At 33.4% G+C, this 25,379-nt stretch overlaps 1 protein-coding gene across 1 annotated transcript in view; it reads left to right on the forward strand.

The window, feature by feature from the left end:
- Positions 1–19,829, forward strand: part of LOC131948779 (A disintegrin and metalloproteinase with thrombospondin motifs 9) — a 130,840-nt gene extending 111,011 nt beyond the window's left edge. Inside the window, exons 18-40 of the mRNA XM_059310461.1 lie at positions 72–179; positions 353–519; positions 652–769; positions 1,490–1,616; positions 1,802–2,015; positions 2,208–2,372; positions 2,466–2,627; positions 3,030–3,239; positions 3,452–3,619; positions 3,915–4,136; positions 4,420–4,578; positions 4,697–4,882; positions 15,532–15,690; positions 16,022–16,195; positions 16,376–16,546; positions 16,910–17,101; positions 17,443–17,578; positions 17,819–17,910; positions 18,070–18,164; positions 18,253–18,395; positions 18,559–18,650; positions 18,791–18,895; positions 18,999–19,829. Of these exons, the coding sequence (XP_059166444.1) occupies positions 72–179; positions 353–519; positions 652–769; positions 1,490–1,616; positions 1,802–2,015; positions 2,208–2,372; positions 2,466–2,627; positions 3,030–3,239; positions 3,452–3,619; positions 3,915–4,136; positions 4,420–4,578; positions 4,697–4,882; positions 15,532–15,690; positions 16,022–16,195; positions 16,376–16,546; positions 16,910–17,101; positions 17,443–17,578; positions 17,819–17,910; positions 18,070–18,164; positions 18,253–18,395; positions 18,559–18,650; positions 18,791–18,895; positions 18,999–19,091 (3,458 nt within the window). The 3' untranslated portion in view covers positions 19,092–19,829. The remainder of the gene's footprint in view (positions 1–71; positions 180–352; positions 520–651; positions 770–1,489; positions 1,617–1,801; positions 2,016–2,207; positions 2,373–2,465; positions 2,628–3,029; positions 3,240–3,451; positions 3,620–3,914; positions 4,137–4,419; positions 4,579–4,696; positions 4,883–15,531; positions 15,691–16,021; positions 16,196–16,375; positions 16,547–16,909; positions 17,102–17,442; positions 17,579–17,818; positions 17,911–18,069; positions 18,165–18,252; positions 18,396–18,558; positions 18,651–18,790; positions 18,896–18,998) is intronic.
- Positions 19,830–25,379: the final 5,550 nt, after the last annotated feature.

Consider the following 25,379-nt stretch of genomic DNA (forward strand, 5'->3'; position numbering starts at 1 on the left):
CCTGTCAATAGATAACCATGTGCTATTTCATCTTTCATGAATTTCTAACTGATTATGAATGTTTTTCACAGGTTACAATTATATAGCTACCATTCCAAGTGGTGCTACAGCTATAAAGATAATTCAATATGGGCCTTATGGGAATTCTAGGCTCTTCATAGATGATGACAATTATTTAGGTGGGTAATCTAATGGATTTTAGTTCATCAAAAAAAGGTTTTAACAAATAACATATATATTACTTTTATTAGCTAATTACACATCATCATGGTATAATATTCAGAATAGTAGACGTTGAAAAAATATTTTTTGCAATATGAAAAAATTAACTAATAACAATCATACATTTTAGCACTTCAAGACTCACAAAATCGCTACATCCTCAATGGGGAGTTTCTAGTAAGGACTGATCTATTTAAAGTAAAAGTGAAAGGGGCACAGCTTGAATATACAGGTTGTGGAAAGACTGTGGAAAACATTACTACAAATATGATAATTGGAGAGGATATCAAACTTTTTGTAAGCAAACCTACACCTTTTAGTTTTGATTTAGATTTATGAGCACAGATAGATTGAAAGAAGAATAGTAGAAATAATTTGATTGTGTGCTAAAGCTATAATATTAATTATAATCCATTTAATTTTCTTTAGGTACTTTCTGTTGGAAAGATGAATCCTCCGAATATCACCTATTCTTACAGAATTTCAGTAACTAAAAAAGTTGTATGGAAAAACAAAGATTGGAGCAAATGCAGTGCAGTATGCAATGGTAAAAATCCTAATTCTATTTTGTAGATTTTTCTGTTTAAATGCTTTTTTTAGTAATTGTTTTCAACAATAATTTTGCTTAAATTACACTCATTCTGTGAATTTGATATGTGATACTACTTAAAAGCCAAACTTCCTGTAGACTTTCCTTTTATATAAATTTCATTCCCAAATTAAACAATAGCAATCCTTTATTCAACCATATATTCACATTTAACTCTTTGTCCTAATATACAACTAAAAACAAAGTTTACTAATCATGTTTATCTATTTGAAAATGATATCAGCAAATCTAAAATACATTAAAGTATTTTAAAATGTTCAATGAAATAGTATGAATAGTAAAATGAATGTATTATTGAAAATATGGTAATAAATTATGTTTATTGTAAACTTAATCTCACCAAATGACACCATACAAGGGGATTACACTAAAATAAAATAGAGCCAATTTTAAATGAGAAAGTCTGCTTTTACCAGTTAATTTTTTAAAAGTAAACATGCCAGTCAAACACACAGGGTGACACCAATCAGGATGGGGATGACACCAAATCTATGGTTTTAGTACATCATATATATAGTGTTTGGTGGTGGGGGTAACACCCTAGGTTACTGCACCAGGCATCACCCCACCTAGTGACGCCACTTAAGCTAATTAGTCAGTAAACTTTAAAATAGAGATAATTTTGGTATGATTGCAAATCATTCTATTTAATAATAGGGGAAAGGAGGAGCATTGCCAGATGTGTCCGTGAAGAGGATGATCACATAGTAACGCCTAATATGTGTAAGGATTTAGTGCGACCACCTCGTGTGACTGAGCATTGTAACACAGACTGTACTGTTAGGTAAAAAACTGTTTTTTTCTAAACTTTTTTTAAAAATGTAACATTTTTTCACTATTTCTATTTTTAAAAAACATGTAAAAAATTTATGAGTATGGTTAGAAAACTCCTAAATCATTATTTTAAAAAAAAAAAGGGTGTTATCTTATGCCTGAATTTTTTGTTTGTTTATTTCTTCAACTGTTTAGCTGGCGTGTACTAAGCAAAGAAGAATGTCCAGTAAGATGTGGCACAGGGATGAGGTACCAAGCAGTTCATTGCATTAAACAAGTTGGCTTCAAAACAGCAGAAATTGTAAACGACAAAGAATGTGTTAGACTGCATGGTGTCAAACCTGACGCATATGTTCCATGTGAAGGCAAGTGTCTTGCCACCTACTGGACTTATACAGACTGGTCACAGGTAAGATTTGTTTCATTTTCCCAACACATTCATCATGTTGCTGTTCAAATATATTTATTTCCTTTTAGTAATGTGTCTCTCTATAAAATATATCATTACAACAGAAGATTGTTGCTTATTTTTTTTTGTCATAACCTAAAATTAATGTTTTTGAAATTATCAGATGTTTTATTCTTTTCATTTCAAATCTAGTGCTCAACATCATGTGGTGAGGGGTTACAGACCCGCCAAGCTAAATGTGTTGATGAATCAGGAAGGGAACATTCTGATACAGAGTGTGATGGCAAAGAGAAGACACTATCTCGTGTGTGCAAGTCAGAAGAATGTGCAGACTGGTCTACTGGCAACTGGCTTGGGGTAACATATTCTTGTCTATTTTATAAAATGAATAGAAAAGCTTTCCTAAAATCAAACAGTAGGAAAACTGCTGTATTGTTTTTTTTCTGTTAGTGTTCTGTCACTTGTGGAAATGGCTATAAACAAAGAAAAGTGTGGTGTGATCAAGCTGGGCAGAAAGTTGATGAGGCAAAATGTAGCAAGAAGAAACCTTACAGCAAGAAGGACTGCAACTTGCAGGAATGCCATGAATGGTTTCCTGGTGGATGGGGACCGGTACGGTTATTAATTATATTAAAACAAATCAAGTGTGAAAATGTGATATTTAGTTCCCAGCACCTTGTTTCAATATGGCTAAACATAGAGAAAACGTAAAGTACTCAAATATTAATTATAACAATATGGTCAAAGTGCATGAGTGATTTAATCAGATCAAATTAAAAATATAAAAGATTTATAAGAAAGAAAACAAAAAATGTATGGATAATCATAATTTTAGGATTGAATTGCAAATAATTATTAATACTATCCACTTTTTAGTGATACTATAATCCCTTAAATATATTTATTATTTACACTTTCATTTGTTGCTTTACCTCCCTTTGTTTAAAACCAAAACTGTGTGGAATCACTACTCTAAATTAAATACTCGAATTTTTCTCTCTACTTTTTTTTCAGTGTTCTGTAACTTGTGATAGAGGAATAAGCATGAGAGCTGTTAAGTGTCGTGTAGGTGAAAAACTGCAAGATGACAGTTTTTGTGATTCTAGCCTGAAACCTGATGACACACGCCAATGCTACATGGGAGCTTGTCCCACACCAAAACCTAAACCCACAATCACGTCACAAGCTGTGGGAGCATACTGGAAATTTGGCAGTTGGACAGAGGTCAGAAAGGCTTTCATGGAAATGAAAATCATAAAAAGATTATGGTTTTAATATGAACTATTTCTTGAACATTTTTGGCAGTCCGTGTTATTGATCCTTATTTTTGGTGCCTGATAGAAATTAGTTCAATGTCATCTTTATTTAATATCGTTGTAACTTTTTCATATGTATCATATTCAAACATTATTTACTGTAAAATTATTCTCTTACAGTGTTCTGCTACTTGTGGGAGTGGTAAGAAGCAACGAGCTGTCAGCTGTCAAGATAATAATGGAAACAAAGTGAATGAAAATCAATGCTCCCATCTAACTAAGCCAGAAAGTGTTGACAACTGCATGCTCAAACCTTGTGGAGAATGGCATTATGGAGTTTGGAGTGATGTAATTATTATTAAACCTTTTGTTTTTGTACATCATCTCTTAGATTCATCGTTGTTTAGATTGTTGTTAGTTTGGAGTGATGTAATTATATTTGAAGTCATTGCTTTTGTACATCAACTCTTAGAATCACACCTGCATAACTTCTTACTTTTTTTTACAATCGTAACAAATAATTACAAATTTTATCAAAATAATAAATATTTCTAGGGATATATACGTTTTTTTAAAGTAATAATCATAAAAGACAAATAGCAAACTTGTTATGAATGGTTGTTTTTTTTATTTTTGTCAATAGTGTTCTGTCACATGTGGTGATGGCATTCAGACGAGATTTCTCACATGTACCTTCAACCAACAACATCAAGATGTCAAGTTCTGTGACATTACAACAAAGCCAGAGACTGAAATCAGATGTAACAGAGGCACTTGTATAGGTGTTGATGATCTCAGTATTGCAGTTATCACCAGCAACAAAGTTGTTGGCACGCATCACTGGAGAGTTGGATCATGGAGTGCTGTAAGTTACAGTTTCTCTTCATTCAAAATTTAATTTAACAGTTTTTTTTATTTTGTCATATAGTAATTAAAATGATGATGTTGATTACACTTACACTTATGTAAATAAGAACTGTTAGTATCATTGGTATTGAAAAAAAAAAAAATTTTATATTTAATTGTAAAATAAAATAAAATAATTTTCTTTTACATTTTTTACTTGAACAAAATTGTGTTTTTTGAAAATGTTGATAAGCCAAAGATGATAAATTTCAAGCATTATAAAAAGTGTTGATAAATTTCAGTGTTCAACCACCTGTGGTTCTGGTTGGGAAAGACGTGTTGTTTTGTGCAGGGATGAACGTGGACCCAGTGAAGAGTGTGATAGAAAGGTGAAGCCAGATGAGTTTAGAAGCTGTAACAATGGTGAATGTCCTAAATGGACTGCTTACACATGGTCTAATGTAAGTAGTTCTTTCAGTGAATATTACAATATTATTATGTAGCTCATTCCTAGTATGCTTAACAACAAAATATTGAGATTTGACATTTGCTTCATTTTAATATTTTTTTACTGTTCAGTGTTCTGCTGTCAAGTGCAATGAGGAAGGTCAGCAAAGCAGACTAGTCGTTTGCCAGCTGCATAATGGTGACATAATAGCCAACTCTTACTGCGACCAAAGATCAAAGCTTTCAGAGACCCAAGACTGTAAAGGTCCCTGTGATCAATCTACTGAGGGCACTTGGAAAAAAGGACAATGGTCTGCGGTAAGCACCTCTGTTCCTAACCATAACCAAGACCACAGGTTAAACCCCATTGGAAAATTGCATTATCGCCTCCCTTTACATCAGAGAAAGCATATATTAGATAGTGATTATTTTAACAGATTTAGTAACTATGAACCTAGGTCTGCCTCAACTTCTGCACCAGTAGTACAAGAAAAGAATCTAGCCCAGCTAGAAAATGAACACACATCTTTACACAGAAAGGGTCACTATGATCTCTCATCTGATGCTAAAAATAAGAATTATAAAAACTTGGATGAGGATGATAATGTTAACTCAGATAAGCGTCATGTTGCCCAGCGAAATGTGCCTTTTTCATTCCCTTATGGAAGAAGGAACTCACAGAGTTATGGGTCCTCACCTGGCAATGTTCCCATTGCATCTCTGGACAAAACCACTGAGAGAACAGTAGGCAGCCAGTCAGCCAGGAATTATCTTTCATGGCTGGATTCAAGATACAGGCCAAGATCAGTCTATGACCCTGCGATGAGGTCAGGACCCAGACCAAATCTAGACTCAGCTTTAAATCATGAAGAGCAATTAACCCAGAGAAATAGTGCTGCAACACAGAGTTCGGGATATTTTCAGCCACACAATTATAGAAGTGGTCCCCCTAGTTCGCAAAGAGAATCAACATTACCCAAAACTTCCCATCCAGCTCCGCAACATATTAAAACCTGGAATGGTAATCCCAGCCAGGAGGCGACACCAGAATACACTAGAGGGAGATTACATTTACTGCATAACTTTGAAACTACGAGACCATTTTTTTATTCTGATAGGAGATATATTAACAGTGTAAATGATAGGGCTTATTATACAACCTCTGCATACAACTACCCTAAGCAAAGACATTATAGCAGTGATCAGAGGAATACAAAAATGAGCATTCAGATCAAGAGTTATGTCCCTTCGGTGAGAAACAAACCTCAGGCAATGGAAACCACAACACCTCCAATGCTGGGCTATTTCTCTGAGCAGCAGGAACATAGAAATGATGGAGAAACAAGGCCTGAAAACAATCAAAGACAAGAACTAGAGAATAGTAAATTCACTGGTGAAGATGCCAACATTAGAAATGTGCTGTTTAAGGAGAGAAAAGGAACACACACCACACATTTTGGTGAAAAACATAGCCTTAGAGAAAAGAAAAAGGAACATTCACTAAGCTAATGATAGTTTCCTCTAGTAAAACTAAAGATAGCTAGTTTTTAGGTAAATCTATTTCATTTTTATTTTCTTTAATACATGTTGAAATGGTCAATAGGCCTACTAATTGAACCAATGTTATAAAATCAATTTCATCAGCTGTTGTTGTTTTATCAAAGCAGTTGTCTGTAATCAGTTGGTTTAATTGGATTGTTTTTTTATTGTTGCGATGCATTTGTTGTTGGCTCATTAGGTTATTCTTGAATTTTTTATGATTTTAGAAACCGTCCGGAGTAATTTATATGTTTGTTTCGGTTTCTTGTTTTTTTTTCATTCATGATTAGTTTTTACATAAATAAATTTATGCTTTTTTTTAGTTTAATTCATGGCATCACTTTATGTTTATGTGACTATTTTAGACTCATTTTTAAATAAGCAAGTATTCCAACTTACGTGTCTACTAAACCTTAATATAATGGTATTCGATAGCAAATAACTTTTAAAAATCTATTACCTGTTGGGGGGAGGGGGGGGAGTTAAAATAAGACAATTTCAATTTTAGAGAATTTGTTTACAATCATTTAATAAAAATTAGCATAAGTGGCCCCATCTTTGAAATAAACAACATTGGCCATGTGAGCTCTATCTCATCTATCCTGTGGACCAATGAAAGAATGCTAAAAACAATCCCACACCCAATCACTATTGGCATTTTGTCGTCAATTTGGTGTTATAAAACAACTATTTACTAGTTATTTCCTTTATTAAGGGATAACCTGTAACATTTTCACATCGTTGTTCATTGATCAAAGCTTATAACAAGTAGGCCTAGTCTACCCTCGTAATATACTAATATAGTCCACCCATCCATTTTCGTTTATGGTAGTTGTTCCAAATTTTTATATTCTTTTTTTTTTCGAACAGTATGCCTAGTTGTTTATTTCCATTGTTTTTTAGTCACAGACATCAAAGAAAACACCGAAATAAATAACCTCTATAATCAGGATATATCCAATATCCATACTTATATACGCTTAACTTACCATGTTGTTTTGTTATGAAGAAACGTGCAGTGTCGATGCGCACATGTACTCGAGCATTTTGTGATACGTGCACGTGTTAACTCAGGGTAACTACAGGTGGGGGAGCAAGAGTTCGATTAGAATGTGGTTTCAGTTCCTGAAGACTTTCTGATTGTATTTTTGTTCCCCTGTGCTTTTGTTTGTGTATAGCATGTAAATAATATAAATTATCTTTATGAATATTTTTTTTCAACGCGTACTGTTGGGCTAAACTTTTTTGCAGAGGCGTAGGGGGGGTACATATGTCCCAGGGCGCCGACCCTAGGGGCGCCAAAATGGGTTGAAAAAAAAATTAAAAGCTCATTTTAGCTGCAGTTTTGCATTATAAATATAAAAAATATTGGGGTGGGGGGCAAATTGAAAGTTTGTCCCCGGGCGTCGGGAAGGGTAGCTACGCCTCTGCTTTTTTGTGATGGGACGTTAAATACTCAACAAATAAAGGTAGGGAGTGATAAGAGCAAAAGTCAAGAGAACCAGTGTCAACTTATGTAACAATGCTTCTGCTAAATACTGTTCAACGTAATTTTACTCCCTGAAAAAAATTTCGTTTTTGCTATAAAACTTATTCAAACTTGGGGATGCGAAAAGTTTCACAAAAATTTACCTTATTTAGAAAATAAAAAAAAAAAAAAACAGCAACACATTAGTAAGCATTTATAGCATAAAAATTTCGTTGTTTTCTTTTCTCCTTAGTCAATATTAAACAACCTTGTAGTGTACCTGAATATAGCTAACAGTTTTTTCTTGAAGAAAGTCAAATGAAATTAATCACCAACCTCTAAGATACACCTTCGCGTTTTTACATTGTTGCGGCCTGTGAAGCCAGCTCAAATAGCACCTAGATCTAGTTATTTATCTGATCAGGCGCTAAATACCCCATGTGTGGGAAGATCGGTAGCTGCACATACGTAATAGAAATAACGTATTGGTGATTCAAAACTGTGTTTTATACCGATAAATTACAACATTTTTAGGCTAGTAGATACCGCCCCCCCATACCTCAATATGTGATTTACATGTTAGGCGTTTCATCTGGCTGCCAATCATATTGTTAATGCCAATGATAATTATTGTATATTTGTGACATATGATATATGTATTACGTAGGCTATGTAGAGGAGTGCGTACACGTAATGCCCTCTTAAATTGGGTGTATGGAACGATGTCGCATTTACTGTTGTGCGTTACAACAATTCTAGCCTATTTGACATGTTTTGTTAAAACATTTTTTGATCTGCCAGAAATTAATTTAATTGATGTTAAAATATTTTTTATATATCTGTACCATGTTTTTTGTTTTGTTTAAATGAATAAAAATAAAACAAAAGTTTAAAATAACTTATAAAATCTAGCCAGGAGATTGGGTAGAGCGCCTATAGACGCCCATTTCTTCCATGTCTCTCTCCCAGCCAGCGGCTTTTCAAACTGCGTTCATGTAAAATACTGAGACCGAAAATGAACCGCCTGTATTGCAATAAATGCTTACAGGCGATGGAGTCTTTTCGCTCAGAGCATGCGTAGCTTGGAAATGCCACTTGGTTTGGGGGTTGTAGTATGGAACGAAAATGGGGGTTGTCGGGCCTACCCAATCTCCTGGCTAGGTTTTTTTAAAACGTTTTTTTCGTGACCTTTGCCCTCTGGTAACCCGATACCTCGCATAATTATCATAAAATTTCATTAATGTAAATCTCGGTAGGGGTTCCGGGTAGGGCTCTAAGCCATTTGGGCCAACGGCAGACCTTTCACGCGCCTACCAGACGCGGGCTTGCCGTGCACCGACGTCACTTCCGCTTCTTCCGCTCGTGTTGTTTTAGTCCTTTCTTAGATCTCGTAAATAAAATGTGGATGCTTAGCGGGATGAGGGTGGCTATGGGCAGGTGGGGGTCTCTTTTCTGATTGGGTAAAATATACTGTTGCAAACTCGCGCAGACAGTGGGGGGAAGTCAAGAGGAAGGGTTGTATAGGCACCCCTTCAACCAACCCGCCCGTATTTTCTTATTCCCCTAAAGGTCTTTTAGAAGAGAAGGCGATGACAAAATGTCTACGTCAGCTATTAATCCGTGAAAAATGCATAGTCAGCTCAGCACAGTTTGGTAGAAAAATCTGGACAATATATGTATACAGTGGTCAGGCGACTGAATCTTTGGACTTAATTTGGGAATAATACAAGAACAGTTTTTAATTGGTGAAATGTGATTTCTTTTTCTTTTATAAAGACTAATATCAGGTTTATGTATTTAGAAATATATTATGTTGTCATCTTTTTTTTTAACAATTAAAGCTACTCCCAAATACCACTTTCTGATTTTGTAATAAAAAAACTAATCGCTGTCAATGGGATCTATATCAAAGCTTGTTTTTCCGTGTAACTATAAGTTGTAGTGTTTTTTTTTATTATACTATGTTTATTTATGTCTATTTTCGGTGCTGAATCGTGTTGAATAATTTAAACAATCCAATAAAGTTGTATTTTTAATTGAAGACATTATTTCTCTGTGTGCTGCGTTTATTCAAAGCAAGACTCAACATTAATTCAGTTCAATCTCTAGCATAGTTTCTATACATAATCTTCACAGTTCATCTGGCTTTACTCTATACGGTACCACAAAGTATTTGAACTATTTGTCCATATTTTCTTGCTTTGGTACCACAAAGTATTTGAACTGTTTGTCCATATTTTCTTGCTTTGGTTGCAAGCTTTTATCGGATTTCGTGAGTTAGTTTTAGGCACGTGTCCCTTCATGATTAAGTATATCCCCTATTACCTCACTTTTTATATATCAGGATGACTTGTTAACCATAACATAATTTTCTTTAAATTGCTTCCAATTTCATTCTTCCTCTGACTTCTTAGTTTTTAATCATGTAAGTAAGAAACGCATTTTGTTGAGTTATCCTTATTTTAAACATAAAGTTGATTGACAAGTTTTAGTGATCCCAATACACCACCAGTTTTTTTTTTTTTTTTTTTTGTTAAGGCGGCAGTCTCTACTCATACTCAGCACATACTTAGATCTACTGGCAAGCATAAATCTTGGCTCCCGCAGCTTACTTGCCATATCCCCACCCCTTCCTATTTACTCTATATCGGGGTATTTCGATGTAGCGGCCTTGATTAAAAATTATCTGGGGCACCAATTATTTCTGTATCGTATTAAAAGCTCAAGAAAACATTCAGCGGCCAGATAAAATTAAAATGCATTGGGTACAATCCGATCAGCCTTCCCATAACCCCAAATCAGTTTACCCATTTGATATCCTAGGAAGAAAAAAAAATCGCCTCCCTTGGCTACGCCACTGCAGATAATGTTCGCGATATTGACAGTAATTCATTGTCTCTATCAATAATCCATGCGATCGCTGCATATCGCTCTCCCAGTGGTGCCAAATAACCTTAAGGTGAACAATGTGTGCCTGTTCCCACTCCATCCTATACGTTGCATAATACCCATGACGTCAGCAGACTCCCGTAAGAGTTACCCCACGAGTGCACGCGGGTGAACTCGTGATTACGGGCCGCCGGTGTCTGGGATAACTTTGGCTTGCAGCATTTTTTTTTTAAAAAGGGTTCTTTAGTGGAATGCATCTGTTACACCACGGGCTGATTAGCCAGCTCACCTTCATCGCAATGTAGCCTACATTATATACAGGCCCTACTTTAGGCTGATACTGTAGGCTACTACATAATGCCTGGTTACCCGCTGTCATTCTGGTCATTATTAAGTTTACTGGGAATCGCTACAAAGTTTTATTTACACTTAAAACTTTTGAGTCTCGTTAAACATGTCATCTTCATATCCATTTCTTTTAACAGTTTTGTTTTAGAATATTGATCCTTACATTTTAACGAAGGCAATTTGTTAAAGCCCTAAAGTTTAATTAGTAGCCTATACACTTAAATAATTAATGTGGCATTTTTATTTCTTTAAAACTCCGTGTAGAAGGTTCGAACTCGGCTTGCTAATGGATCCTGGCGATAGGGTGTAATGGGTTGGCAGTAAAAGCTCTCCGTATAACGGGCATTTTGTATACACGTGTTTATGCGTTCCCTTCCCGGTAACAACGAGTAGTCTGTGGTCTAGCCAGCATCACCGCCCCCCCCCCACACACACACAATCTTTTTCCTCTCTTTTATTTGAACCTTATGTAGCCCCCATCCACCTGCGTCTTGTAAACTATGGCGAAAGCCCAGAACACTCTGATCACACTTCTGCAGAGATTGTTAGCATATTCGTACTAGCCATGTTGTCGAAACTGGCTTCAGACAGCTTTTTGCTTGTCAGTGGTGCGCGTTTTAAATCGGGGATATGAAGCGTATGGGTTGCATTGTAGTAGTAAAATGTTTTTTGGCAATATATCCCAAATTTTCCGAGTTAGTTTGTACTAGTGTATTGACATGCGGGGTTTATATAACGCGTATCCCCACTATCCTGTGTCGTACCGAAAGTATCGTTTTTAAACTTACTAATATCTGTGTTTTGTTTATAATTTCACACAGCGAATTTCAATGATTTTCGTTTATTTTCTTTGTTATGAGATGAAACTATTACTTGCTGCTTGTTACTGCTTGTTACTGCTTACAGGCAATCATTTTCATATTATTAAGAAGTTGGGCTATGTGTGCCTTCCTTCTAGAAGGGACATAAGAATACATCTGCTGCGTTAAGAATTTAGTGGTCTACGCCACACGATATCAGGGCGCCGTTAAATCTCATGATGACACACAGATTAATTATATTTTTTCCCGTAGCCGCACGCTCCATCACTTGATAGTCCCACAGTTTTTTAAAACGTGAATATGATAACCGGCTCACGGCTAGCCGTGTTATTCCGGTTCCCCGGAGAGAGTTGTCGTCGTTGTGAGATAGCCCGGCTGTGGTCTACTCAAGATTTTACTAGGCTTATCTCCCCTATCAAAGGTGTTGCTATATTTCATGTGGTCTACCCCTATCAAAGGTGTTGCTATATGGTCTACTCGAGTTTTGACTAGACTCTGTGCTATCACCCCTATCAAAGGTGTTTCTATATTTCATGGTGTCTACTCGATTTTTTACTAGACTCTGTGCTCTCAACCCTATCAAAAGTGTTGCTATGTGGTGTAGGGCCTACTCGAGTTTTTACTAGACTCTAGGCCTATCATCCTTCTCAAAGGTGTTGCTATGTGGTCTACTCGAATTTTTATTAGACTCTAGGCCTATAACCCCCTATCAAATTTGTTGCTTTGTGGTCGAGTTTTTACTAGACATGGGGCCTATCAAAGGTGTTGCTATGTGGTCTACTAGAGTTTTTACTAGACGGTAGACGCTAGGCCCATCACCCATATCAAAGGTGTTGCTATATTTCATGGGGTCTACTCGAGTTTTTACTAGACTGGGCTATCACCCCTATCAAAGGTGTTGCTATATTTCATGGTGTCTACTCGAGTTTTTACTAGACTGGGCTATCATCCCTATCAAAGGTGTTGCTATATTTCATGGGGTCTACTCGAGTTTTTACTAGACTGGGCTATCACCCCTATCAAAGGTGTTGCTATATTTCATGGTGTCTACTCGAGTTTTTACTAGACTGGGCTATCACCCCTATCAAAGGTGTTGCTATATTTCATGGTGTCTACTCGAGTTTTTACTAGACTGGGCTATCACCCCTATCAAAGGTGTTGCTATATTTCATGGGGTCTACTCGAGTTTTTACTTGACTGGGCTATCACCCCTATCAAAGGTGTTGCTATATTTCATGGTGTCTACTCGAGTTTTTACTAGACTGGGCTATCACCCCTATCAAAGGTGTTGCTATATTTCATGGGGTCTACTCGAGTTTTTACTAGACTGGGCTATCACCCCTATCAAAGGTGTTGCTATATTTCATGGTGTCTACTCGAGTTTTTACTAGACTGGGCTATCACCCCTATCAAAGGTGTTGCTATATTTCATGATGTCTACTGAGTTTTTACTAGACTCATTGCTCTCACCCCTATCAAAGGTGTTGCTATATTTCATGGGGTCTACTCGAGTTTTTACTAGACTCATTGCTCTCACCCCTATCAAAGGTGTTGCTATATTTCATGGGGTCTACTCGAGTTTTTACTAGACTCATTGCTCTCACCCCTATCAAAGGTGTTGCTATATTTCATGGGGTCTACTCGAGTTTTTACTAGACTCTGGGCTGGGCCTATCACTGGGCTATCACCCCTATCAAATGTATTGCTATATTTCATGCCGGGCGTGATCTGCTATCTTAATTCAGTCCGTGCATCTCTGACCTCGACAGGTAGGCGCTCACCAGGAGGTCATGTTTCACAAAACCCATATTGTGCTGGTAATTAGGAGAAATAAAATAAATGATGCAGAGTTAATTAAAACATAGGCTAAATCACTATTTGTCGTTTTTTTAAACAAGTTTAAAATAGGCTACTAAATAAGAAACATCATTGTATAATGGGTAATTTTACACGTTTTATCGGTACCGTTTTGTTTCTCTGTATTCCTTATATTTAAGTTTGATATTCCATTTAGTGAACCATCTCCAATAAAGATTATGATCGATGGTTTAAACCTGCCTACATAAGCATAATAAGGCCTACAATAAACCTGTCTTGGCGTGACAGATATATCCTTGTTAAAAAATTCAAGCAAACTGATACTTTTTTAAAGTTTAAAAACTAAAGTGTTTAGAATTTCATGCTTTTGTGGAAAATTGAAACATCACCTTTGCCTTCTCTATCATTGGTTACTTGAAAACATATCTTGTGTGTGTGTGTGTGTGTGTGTGTGTGTGTATTTCTGCGCTTAATCTAGTTTCTGACTAAAGAACTAACATATATTTATTATATTCACAACACCTTTAAAAACTGAACTTAAAAACAGAGTGTAATGTCTGTATAATGTTGATTCCTTTTAACAAAGATAAGCTTACGTCTGAATGCTATGGGCCTACGTGATCAATCTTTTCTATCTGGAATTTTTTTTTTTAATGTCTCTGCCTACCAGGCATATATTTTAGCGTGATGTTAATGTTCCATCTGTTGATGTCAGTAAAGCGGTGTGGTGTAATTTAGTTATAATGGTGCATTTCGAATGTTTACTTAGATGCTGAGAGGTGGTCTACCTAAATAGCAGAAAACAATATTTTAAACTAAAATAAAATAGAATGTAGGCCCTATTTTAAAAAAAAGAATAACTCATAGATCTAAATGTTGAGTGTTAGTTTAGTCAATATAAATATAAACCAAATTGATGAAATTATCTAAGGGTCTAACTAGGATCAGTGGTGTTGATTGTGTTGAGACTTGAGGGGTGGGTTACTCATAGACTTTTCAAAATAAAGTGTTCGCACATGATCATTAAACTACAGCCATTGTTTTAAAATCATTATGGATAGGCTATATATATATATATATATATATATATATATATATATATATATATATATATATATATATATATATATATATATAAAATAGTTCCATTTTGGGAAAATTGGGAACTACCCCCCCCCCCCTCCCCACCCATGACAAACTACTGCCTCAACAGCTGAGCCTTTATGACTTCAAAACTCTAGATATTTAATTTTTACTCTAAATATATTTTTTCCTAAGCACATTCTTTTGTTTCTACTTTCTCATATACAAAGTATAGAGAATGTATTGTAATCGTGCAACAACAAAAAAATTGAGATTTTTGCAAATCTCGACGCTTTACACCTCCCTGAGTCGGAAAAATATAGTTTTGCAATCGTGTCTGTGTGTGTGTGTGTTTGTAAATTCGATAACTTCAGTACCGTTACAGCTAGGTTGATGAAATTTCATATATAAGTATTATATCAAATTTGTAGACCGTATCAAATTTTCAGCGATTTCCGATAACCTGAAGTGGAACTTTTTCTACTTTCAATTTTTCAAAAGCCTATAAATTGAGTACTATTTTAGATAGATAAATGAAATTTTACATATAAGTAAAAGATCTAACTCTCTGCCGTCTATTAAATATTGAGTAACTTCCATTGATCAAAAGTACTAATATAGGCTATTTCCGATTTCTCAAAAAACGCATGTGAATTTATAAAGTACTAATAATATTCCGCACTATTATACACATTTTAATTGGCGTTCACTTGGTGTGCAATTATTTTTTTCTACGAGATTCTATTCTTTTTTTTTAAAGTTTAAGTAATTAAAAATGGATTAAAAATATTGTCTATGTCCCGAGTTGACATGCCCTGTCATGTTATATAAGAAATTTCGAGAAAGTTTAGGGGAGATCACCCCCGGTTTATTTGTTGTTGTTTTTGTTTTACATATATCACACTAAAAGTATTTAAAACTGGTTTGATTTAAAATTTAGCTGATATAGTTCAATTATAGCCTTAGAAATGTTATTTATTATGAGTATCATCCTATTACAGTGTTCAGTTAGCTGTGGTGAAGGCTACCGTAGAAGGCACATGATATGTGTGAACAGTGAGGACGAGGAAATATCAGAGAGTCACTGTGGCAACAAAACAAATACATTAAAGAAATGTGTAGAAAACTGCCACACCTGGCACACAGGAAATTGGAGCAAGGTAAACCACTTATTTCTCTACATTCTGTATTCACAAAATGATTTTATATTAACTTTTAAGATGAACATTTTTTTTTTCAATTTTTAAGTAACAGGATCTGATGAAATTTAAAGTTAAGAATCTTCAAAACTCTCTTTTTTAAAACTTCAGAATCCAACATCCACAAATGTTTAATGAGAAAAAACAAACATATCTTTTGAATTTGCTTGTTAAGAATAATCTTGCCTTTTTCAAACCTTTTTCTTATAGGCCTACACTTAAATTTCTAATAGGCCTACACTTAAAAGTCGTTTAAATTCATGAACTAAGTTAAAGCCTCATTCACTCACAGTGCAGTGCCAAATGTGGAATGGGAGAGCAAAGGAGAGAATTGCAGTGCCAAGACAGTATGCAGAAAGTTGTTTCCAAATCACTTTGTGAACATCTACCCAAGCCTGCAACATCTTCCCCTTGTAGCATTAAAGAATGTCCTTTATTCAAGTGGGTGCCGGCAGCATGGTCAGAGGTAGGAGTTTAATTTTTTTGCTTCTCTTAACACAATTTTACATTCTTATAACAGTTATCCCCCATCGTCCCCACCCCATAACAAGTATCTCACAGTATTATTGTCTGACTGTAGAGTATCAGACTTTGATTAAACCAAACACTTTGTTCATTCCATACAACTTAACTGTTTGATCTACAGTGTTCCAAGACATGTGGTTTTGGTCGTAAACACCGGTCAGTGACCTGTGTGGATATGAACTCCACCAGAGTGTCATCCCACCTGTGTGATAATGAAGGCAAGCCAAAAGTGATGAGGAGATGCAATGAGTTCCCTTGTCCATACATGTGGAACACTGGACCTTGGAGTGAGGTAAACATTTATGTACAAACTGTAATGTAGTCTTGGTGACAGCAATATGAAGCCTTATATGTCAAAGCTCATGACTTTAGTTCACAACAGTTTCTTATAGACATAATAGAAATAGTTTTTGATAATTGTAACCAATATTCCCTTTAAAGAAAAATAAAACTTGGCAGAAAAATGGTTGGTTTTAAAATAACTTTAGAAAGTAACAAGTATGTAACAAATTGACTGTTCAGCATGTTTACAACTACTGCGCTGCCTGCATAGAACAAAACATCAATATGTCAAATTTGTATAAAACTAAGCCATATTGATATTACACTAAGCAAAATTGGTAATTTACAATTGAAATATGTTACAAATGTTTAGTGCTCTTCTACTTGTGGTGAGGGGAAACAACTAAGGACAGTGGTGTGTCAAGCAGTCACAAAGGAAGGCTGGATCTTACCTGGAGAGGTTCTTTATGGATGCAGACCTGAAGAAAAACCTAGTACTGCTCGATATTGCAGCTATGGTGACTGTAATGCTAAAAGTCACTGGACAGTTGGGTCATGGTCTAAAGTAAGTTCACTGCTATATTGTGTCTTTATTTCTCATCTTGACACAGAATGTATTAAAAATCACATTATTCTTAAATCAGCACTATCTTTTGTCCTTTAAAGTATGTTTAACTGTAACATATGCTGCTTTTTATTTCTATATGGACATTCACACTGCTCTGTATTTTAAAATAGTAATAGTGCCATATAAAACATCTACAATACAAATGTCTGCATGGACTGTTTATTTCCCTTTACCAGTATTTTACTATGTTAATTAATGCAACACATATGCAAAAAAAAATATCCTTTTAATTTTTATTTAATTAAGCTTATTATTAAAACCTACATAATCTTTTACAGTGTTCTGCCGATTGTGGAAATGGTAAACAATTTAGACAGGTTACATGTGTTGATAAAGACAGACATAAAACTCAGCGGAATAACTGTCTACCCCTTTTTAAGCCTGTGAGAACTCGGCCTTGTAATAATGGACATTGTAAGTCAACAATAAAAAGGCAGAAAAATAATCATTGTTTTAAAAATTGCAAAGTTTTTCTTCCAAATATTTATTTAATAGCATGTTAGGTTTTAGAATTTAGTACATTTGTTTCTTTGTTCGAAATACATTTTGAGATTATTCATAGTGAGTAAATTATTGGAACCTATTTTTCAACTCTAAAACATGTAAACACTAGCTGTCAATTTTACATTTTTAATCCATGTGTTTTTGTTTCAGGTTATGCTACTTCATGTAGGGAATTCAAAAAACTTACAACCATTCGTAAAGATGGAGACTACCAATTAAAAATAGGAGATCAGCTAATCAAGGTAAGTGTTTAGTTTTCTTATTCTGGGCAATCATGCTTCAAATCCCTTTTTTTTAAAAAGGAATAACTCTTTATTAACTCTTTATTGTATTGCAATCCATTTATAGCAAGCATGTCTTTGGAACTTTAACAACTATTCATATTTCTCTATTGTATTTAGATATATTGTAAGGACATGCAGAAGAAGCACCCTAAAGAGTATATTTCTTTAAAGCAAGGTCCAGGAGAGAATTACTCAGAGATGTTTGACAAGAAGTAAGTAAAATATTTATATACATACATATCTAGATGTGTGAAATTGACACCTGTCAATTTTAACTAATTTATATCTAAACTTCTTTAGGCTGAAAACTCCCAACACTTGCCCTTTTAATGGCCTCCGTCCAGATGTAGATTGCCCAGAATGCCTTAAAAAGCCTTATGAACAGAGTGGAAATACATCTTTTTCCAAAATCAGAATTGACCTATCTACACTTACAATCATACGTAAGTTTATAACTCTATGTAGTTAAAAATACAGCAGTTCTTTGGGTTTGTTTTTTTAGAATTCTTTATGATCAATTCACCTTACTAGAGTTAACAAAGTTAACATTCTGCAATAAAATTTAAATCTTTGTTAAACAATTAATTTGTGGTTTAAAATTTTCAGCTACAGATGCTGAGTTCAGTAGTACTCACATGGGAAGTTTTGTACCATTTGCAACAGCTGGAGATTGTTACAGTTCTAGCAATTGTCCCCAGGTATTTTTTTTTTAGTAAAAATGTAAACTATGTATATAATCTGAATAAGTTATATTAAAACATCACATTATTTCAATATTCAAAACCGTATAATGCAATATTTAAACATTTAGTAATTAATCTCTTAATTGTGATTTCAGGGCAGGTTCAGCATTAACTTAGTAGATACTGGGTTTATTGTGTCAGTTAATACTACATGGAATCTTCAAGGTAACAGAGCATCCCAAAGGATATGGAGGTTACGAGTGAGTGCAGACTTTCTTTTCAATATTTAAAGAAACCTTCACAAGTTAAAATAGGTGTTTAGTTTTTACAGAATGTTGAAACAAACTTTTTTTTTCTCTACAGGACGGACAAATAATTAGGGGTGTGTGTGGAGGCTATTGTGGAAAATGTTCAACTGATTTAAGCATTGGACTGAAACTAGAAGTTTTAAAATGAGTTTCAGCTTGTTTATCTTTTGTCAAAAGATTCATCAATAGTGAGAGAAATATTCTCTGTGATGAGCTGACCGAGCAAATATACAACTTCAGTATGAGGATAACTGTATACTGATGAAAAATCAGGTGCTTCTTCTCAAATGGCTGGTGCTACGCAGATCTCAGGTACCCTAAAAGGCCAAAAATATATATTCTCTCCAAGGAAAGGCTGTTCAAACTAAAGGCATTTAAAAGAATTTTTTCTGTCCTTGAAAGAAGATGGAAACCAGGCCTATAGATTTTATCTAGTTTGTGAAATAAGACTATTGAAACTGTAGGCTTGTAGTTTTCTCCTAAAGTATCTCATGTAAATATGTGGCTGCTATTTTTTTATTCACTCAAAAGTTTAACTAATTTGAGAAAAAAACAAAATTTTGCTTACATTATGAAAAATATTGATAAACATAATACTGAACATTTTATTATGCTTCTGTCAATGGACCTTTTTATAAATGTATGTTTATAAATCATTTTAACCAAATTTTTGTGGGGTTTGTAGGTCAATATTTTTAATCTGTGAAAAATACTGTGCATAACCCCTTGTCAGCTTGAAAGTTTTTTTCTTAATGTAAACTGTTTAAATTTCTGAGTTTTATTAGGAATTTATGGTGTGTACATTTTGTATCATCTTTGAAATTATTGTCTAATATGCATCAATTGTCTAATTTATTTCAATATATTTATTTCTTTTACTTATAGTAATCTGACAATAACTATTATATTTTCCTATCTTTAAAGGATACTTTGAGGCTTAGGAATCTTTAAGCTTAATATTTGTTTGTGGGGCCAAATCATTTCACTCACAAATAGATAAGTAATTCAGTATTTCTCACATACATTTGCCTTGCTATGAATAGATATGCTGTTGGATATTGAACAATATTACCTATTTTTGCAATTAATATCACAACTGCACTCTACTGAAGTGAATATTCATAAAGGGTGGTCCATAAATTACCACAACTTTTTTATAAAATATCTTTTACCTCTCCCTCCCCTTCCCATCATTTTAATAAGTAAGATCCCTTCTCCCTATAATGACATCACACTTCAGCCTACTCCCTCCCTTTCCCAAATAACATTATTTGTTTTCTTTAAAAAGTAGTTACAGAGCAGAACTTCAACATTGGGTATATTTACAAAATTCTTATTGCAATTTACCAAAAGAAAAGTCTTTTAAAAGTGCCAAAAAAGGCTTTTCAAAATGCAAAAGTTCATACCACTCACCCCCCAACAAGAGTGTGATATCACTCATAGATCGGTACTTAATAACTTGTTTTGAATTTTCATATTTTTTTTATAATTGCACAAAAAAGCAAGTTATGCAACTTGATGCTAATTTTAAGTAAAAGTAATCAAACTGATTCAAACATATTTCACATAGTGTTAACAGTATTGAGTGTAATAACATTTATGTCCATTTAAATGGAGTATTACTATTTTTATCAATTCAGATATCTTTATTTAAAAGATTTTAAAGCTCTATTTTTGGGCTTGAAATAAATGCTCAGCTACATCACTGCCTCAAAACTTGTAATCAGCCAATTGCATTTTACTTATATCAATGTATAGATGCATTGCTTGTATTTGTAAATGTTTTAAACATAGAAAAGTTATACTAGCATAATTGTTGTTAATTTATTGTTTTAAAAACATTTTGTCGTATTTTACAGATTAAACTCTTATCATGTCTTGTTTAAAGAATGTTATTAATTGACTTAAAGGATGAAACGGCCAGTAGTGTATATTTTCAGTATTGTTTTACAACATTTAACATTACTCTAAGAAAATTAAAGTGTGTTTATGGATAACAATAATTAGGAGAAATAGCTATTTATTCTCACATGGGCATTTATTTTATAAATGTAAAAGCTACAAGTTTGTTGTTGCGAGACTTGTCATTAAAACAAATATCTTATTATCCTATCAATCATGAGCACACTTCAAATACAAACTTGAATGTCTTTTTTATTTTAATATAGGGAGTTAAAATTAGAGAAAGTTAAAGATTTTTCATAACAAAGCATCATATTTAACCTAAATATACAGCATTTTATTGTAATTTTTACAAATATGTTCATGCTCTTTATTTGGTTAATGCTATTTCCTTTTACTGATCTCAGCATCTTAGTTAAGAAGCCAATAAAGTGTTAGCCAAATCTTATATTCATTTAGCAATAAATAGACTTCTTTAATAGAAAAAGAAGCACCATATATGCAAAAGAAGAATGTCTTTTACTATTTTTTGGTAGCTTGAAATTTAAGAAAAGCTTTGAAATGTTTTATGTGCATTTTGTAACTACACATCTCAACTGACTAACATGCCTCATTAAACCAAATACTCAATTAAAGTTACAATGTTTTAAATCTAGTCCCTCTAGAATGACTGAAGTTTTCTAGTTAATATTCATTTTATTGTTTAGTCTTATACATATAATAATAATAATAATAATAATTGTTTGAGTCAAATTAATTCATAAAGCACAGATTAATTTACTTGTATGCATAATATACTAATTATTATTTACATAGCTTGTTATAATTTTGTTACAGACAGAGCAGATTTTGTTTACTTAATTTAAATTTTAGTTTTATATATTTTGTTTAATTACATTAAATAGATTTGACGTTTGCTCATCCAACAGGGTTTTTTTTGTGTGGCTATAATCCTATCTTCTCAGGACAATTTTATTAGCAGTGTTAATCAGAACTTTAGCTTTATGCATTGTTTCATAGCCATTTTTATTTTAAATATCTGCTCATTCCTGGTCAAGTTGCCAATTTATCATTTATGCCAATCATGCCCAATTATTTGTTAACTTTTAACTTGTATTTGCTTAAGTTTTGCCTAATTTTACAGATTTTGTTTATTTTATTTTATCTTTTCATTAGAAATATTGTGTGGGATTTTTTTAAATAAAAAATTAGAAAGTTGTTTTTTTATACTTTAAAAATTATCAATTAAAAAGTTTATCTCAAATAATGTGTACTGTTTTTAAAACAAATTTAAATAGTGTAACAGGCTAATACATTTTATCTGAAGCTCATTAACATTAACATCGTAGGGCTAGATTTTATATGCTTGTTGTTATTGTGCAAGTATTCATGCTATGAACTTATTTTAAGAGCTGTTATTCAAAGTTAAATGATACTTTAATACTTAAAAAGATTTATTTTTGACAACAAATTTCAATTGCTCTATTTTTTTTTAAACCATCAACACTTCTAAATATAATTGAAAACAGCCTGTTTTGGCTTGCTAGATAATTGTTTTTGATAACATTTCAAATTAGGCCTCTCATTAATTTTATATTCTTGTTTAATTAAAGGCATGGCTGTAAACGAAACATCAAGGATAAATAGCTCACAATTCCATACTTTCTTTGCTCAATAGATACACTTTGACAACAGTGTCATGTTTTCATTATGCATCATTTCAAGCAATCTACCCTGATTTAACTCTTGATATTATGCCATGTATTTATATTGTTTCATTGGAAAGTCTTCTTAGGACTTGAGTCATGTGATTAAGATGTATACACTAATGACATTGATTTGTTTACTCACATATAAATATCTTCCATCTTTGTAAAAACGTAGATAAGAAAAATAGTAACATCATTTTAAAGGGTTCAAAAATTTGACTCAAAATGATAAGTATTAGATAATCTCCTCAACTATGCACCTGATCATTTTTAATGTAAAATAATTGAAGCATCTTCAATTAATTTTTATAAAATACTTAGTTACCATGATTTTAAATAAATCAAGTATGGAGAGTCTAGGTACTAACCTGTAGTACTACTAGAATCTGTAGGTTGTGCCTCCATTTATATTTGTCCACATCTTTACTACAAATAAAGATCTTAAATTACAAAATCTCAACAACAAAAAATATGCTGTAGTTGTTGTTTAAAACTGCTTATTACTTTTTTAAAATAAATAATCTTTAATTACGCTACAATTATTTCTGTATTTTTATAATTGCAAGCTACACATTGTACAGTAAGTTCTTTTTCTTCAAAGTGTTTGTGCTTGTTGTTTTTTTTAGTTGAAGTTGTGTCCTGTTATATGTTACCATTATTTCTTTACTGCATGTTTTTTAATTAACTTCTGTAGCTACAATGCAACATTTAACAACAATGATTAACAAAGCAATGTTTAATGCTCATATTGTTATAATTGTATAGTTATAAAATTGTGTCTTATAAAAGTTGATGTGTTTGTATTAGTTTACTTTTATCTAAATACTTTTTTTATTAGTACTTTGTGAAAATAGCATTGAGTCCTAACTTTTTTGCTGATGAGACAGTAAAAATATGTAATAACTGAAAATATTTTATTTTTCTATATATCACATTCTATTAACATTTTTTCAGCATGTTGTATTGCAAGATTGCTACTGTATTTAAAAAAGTGATATGACAATCCATAATAGGACAATGGTTTTTCCACCAATATGTACATTTGACATAAGTTTTGACAGTGAGGAAGAAAGAATTTGTTATCTGCTAAATGAGTTACTTAGTTAATTAAATTAACTATCTAAGGTAGTTGAATACAAGGATTTGGTGCAACAGTTAGAGGATAAATGGGTTTTTGCTTCTTGTTTCTAGGATATATATTTAAAGATGATGTGTACATATTGGAATATGTATATTGTGAGCAAGCTAGCATGCTGTTAGAATTATTTGGTGTTTATATTCTTTACAAACAAAGTGTATATAGCAAGTATTTTTTAATTTATATACTATTATTATAATGTATTTAAAATTGATGTCCTAGTTAAAATTAAACCCTTTATTATGATATAACTATATTGTTTTAATTTTTATTTGCGTTTTACTAAGACAATCATGCAAGAATTGAATTACTTAGATTCTACTGAAGTGTAAATCATATGAATGTTATAATAAGCTAATAAAATGTATCAGGTAGATGGGTTTTTTTTTTTAATGTTTTAAAATAAAGTAAATAAAACCCTTTAAAATAGCAAACTTTTTAATGCATTAAAACAGTTTTAAAAAAAAATTAACCTCTCTCTAATCATGGGTCTAGTTTATAGTAAAAACAGTAGATAGATAGATAGATAGATAGATAGATAGATAGATAGATAGATAGATAGATAGATAGATAGATAGATAGATAGATAGGTAGGTAGGTAGGTAGGTAGGTAGGTAGATAGATAGTGTATATACATATGCATATTTATGCATATATATATATATATATATATATATATATATATATAGTCTACAGGTAGAAATAAGATTTTTAATTCAGCAAAGATTCCATGAACAACGAAAATAGTATCCCCTTTGCAGAGGCGTAGCGAGGGGGGGGGACACATGACCCCGGGCGCAAACCTTAGGGGCGCCAAAATGGGTTGGAAAAACAAATTGAAAGTTTGAGTGGGAGGTGCAAATCGAAAGTTTGTCCCCGAGCGCCGGGAAGGGTCGCTACGCCTCTGCCCCTTTGTGAACGAGTCAAAAAAAAATTAAAACATGCCTTCACATTGACAGCTTACCTCTCATTTATCCCTCCAAATTGTCTCCCCTTGCCACTACTTTTCATTGCCAGTTTAACAAAGTATTTATACATCTGGATCTAATTATGTCCAAATCGATAGAAAATTGCTTTGTCACCAGAGCTTGACATATCTTCCTACTTTAAAACAAATTGGTTGAGATTAATTGTGTGAAAGATCCCGCCGACCTAGACTTCTAGGCTTGCAAAGTACTCACCTACTGCAGACATCTTGACTGAAGAATCCAGTTAAATAAATGCTTGGTTTTTTTTTTCTAACTAAACACAAAAATTCACATAGATCTCTAATAGTTTGTGATGGATCATCAGACGGCAAACTCGTGTTTGTGAAATGTTTCCACTCGGATGAGGTCCTGTGACATTTCTCTGTTCAAGATCTACCAAAAACACGAAAGCTTTATTTAATTTAGGAAACTCAGTAGCTATACAAATGAAGGCAACTATTGAATTCTGAGGCGAAATGGGACGGCGTGATTGAATAGTGGAGCATACCAGAGTTTCTTACTGGCATCTCATCGGGGGGGGGGGGGGCAAAAAAACGTACACCCCCACCCACCCCGAACAAAATAGAATTTATATAGAAAATATATACTTTTACCAGTGTCTGCTTCCCCCCCCCCCCCCGTAAATTTTAGTCCGCCTCCCCCCCTTTCCTCCCAAAAAAAAATTCAAGTGCCCCCCCCCCCCCCCGAGAAAAAAAATC

This window comes from Physella acuta, unplaced genomic scaffold (assembly GCF_028476545.2).
Source record: "Physella acuta isolate Inbredline_101_S28 unplaced genomic scaffold, ASM2847654v3 ptg000660l, whole genome shotgun sequence".
Classification (NCBI taxonomy): Eukaryota; Metazoa; Mollusca; class Gastropoda; family Physidae; genus Physella; species Physella acuta.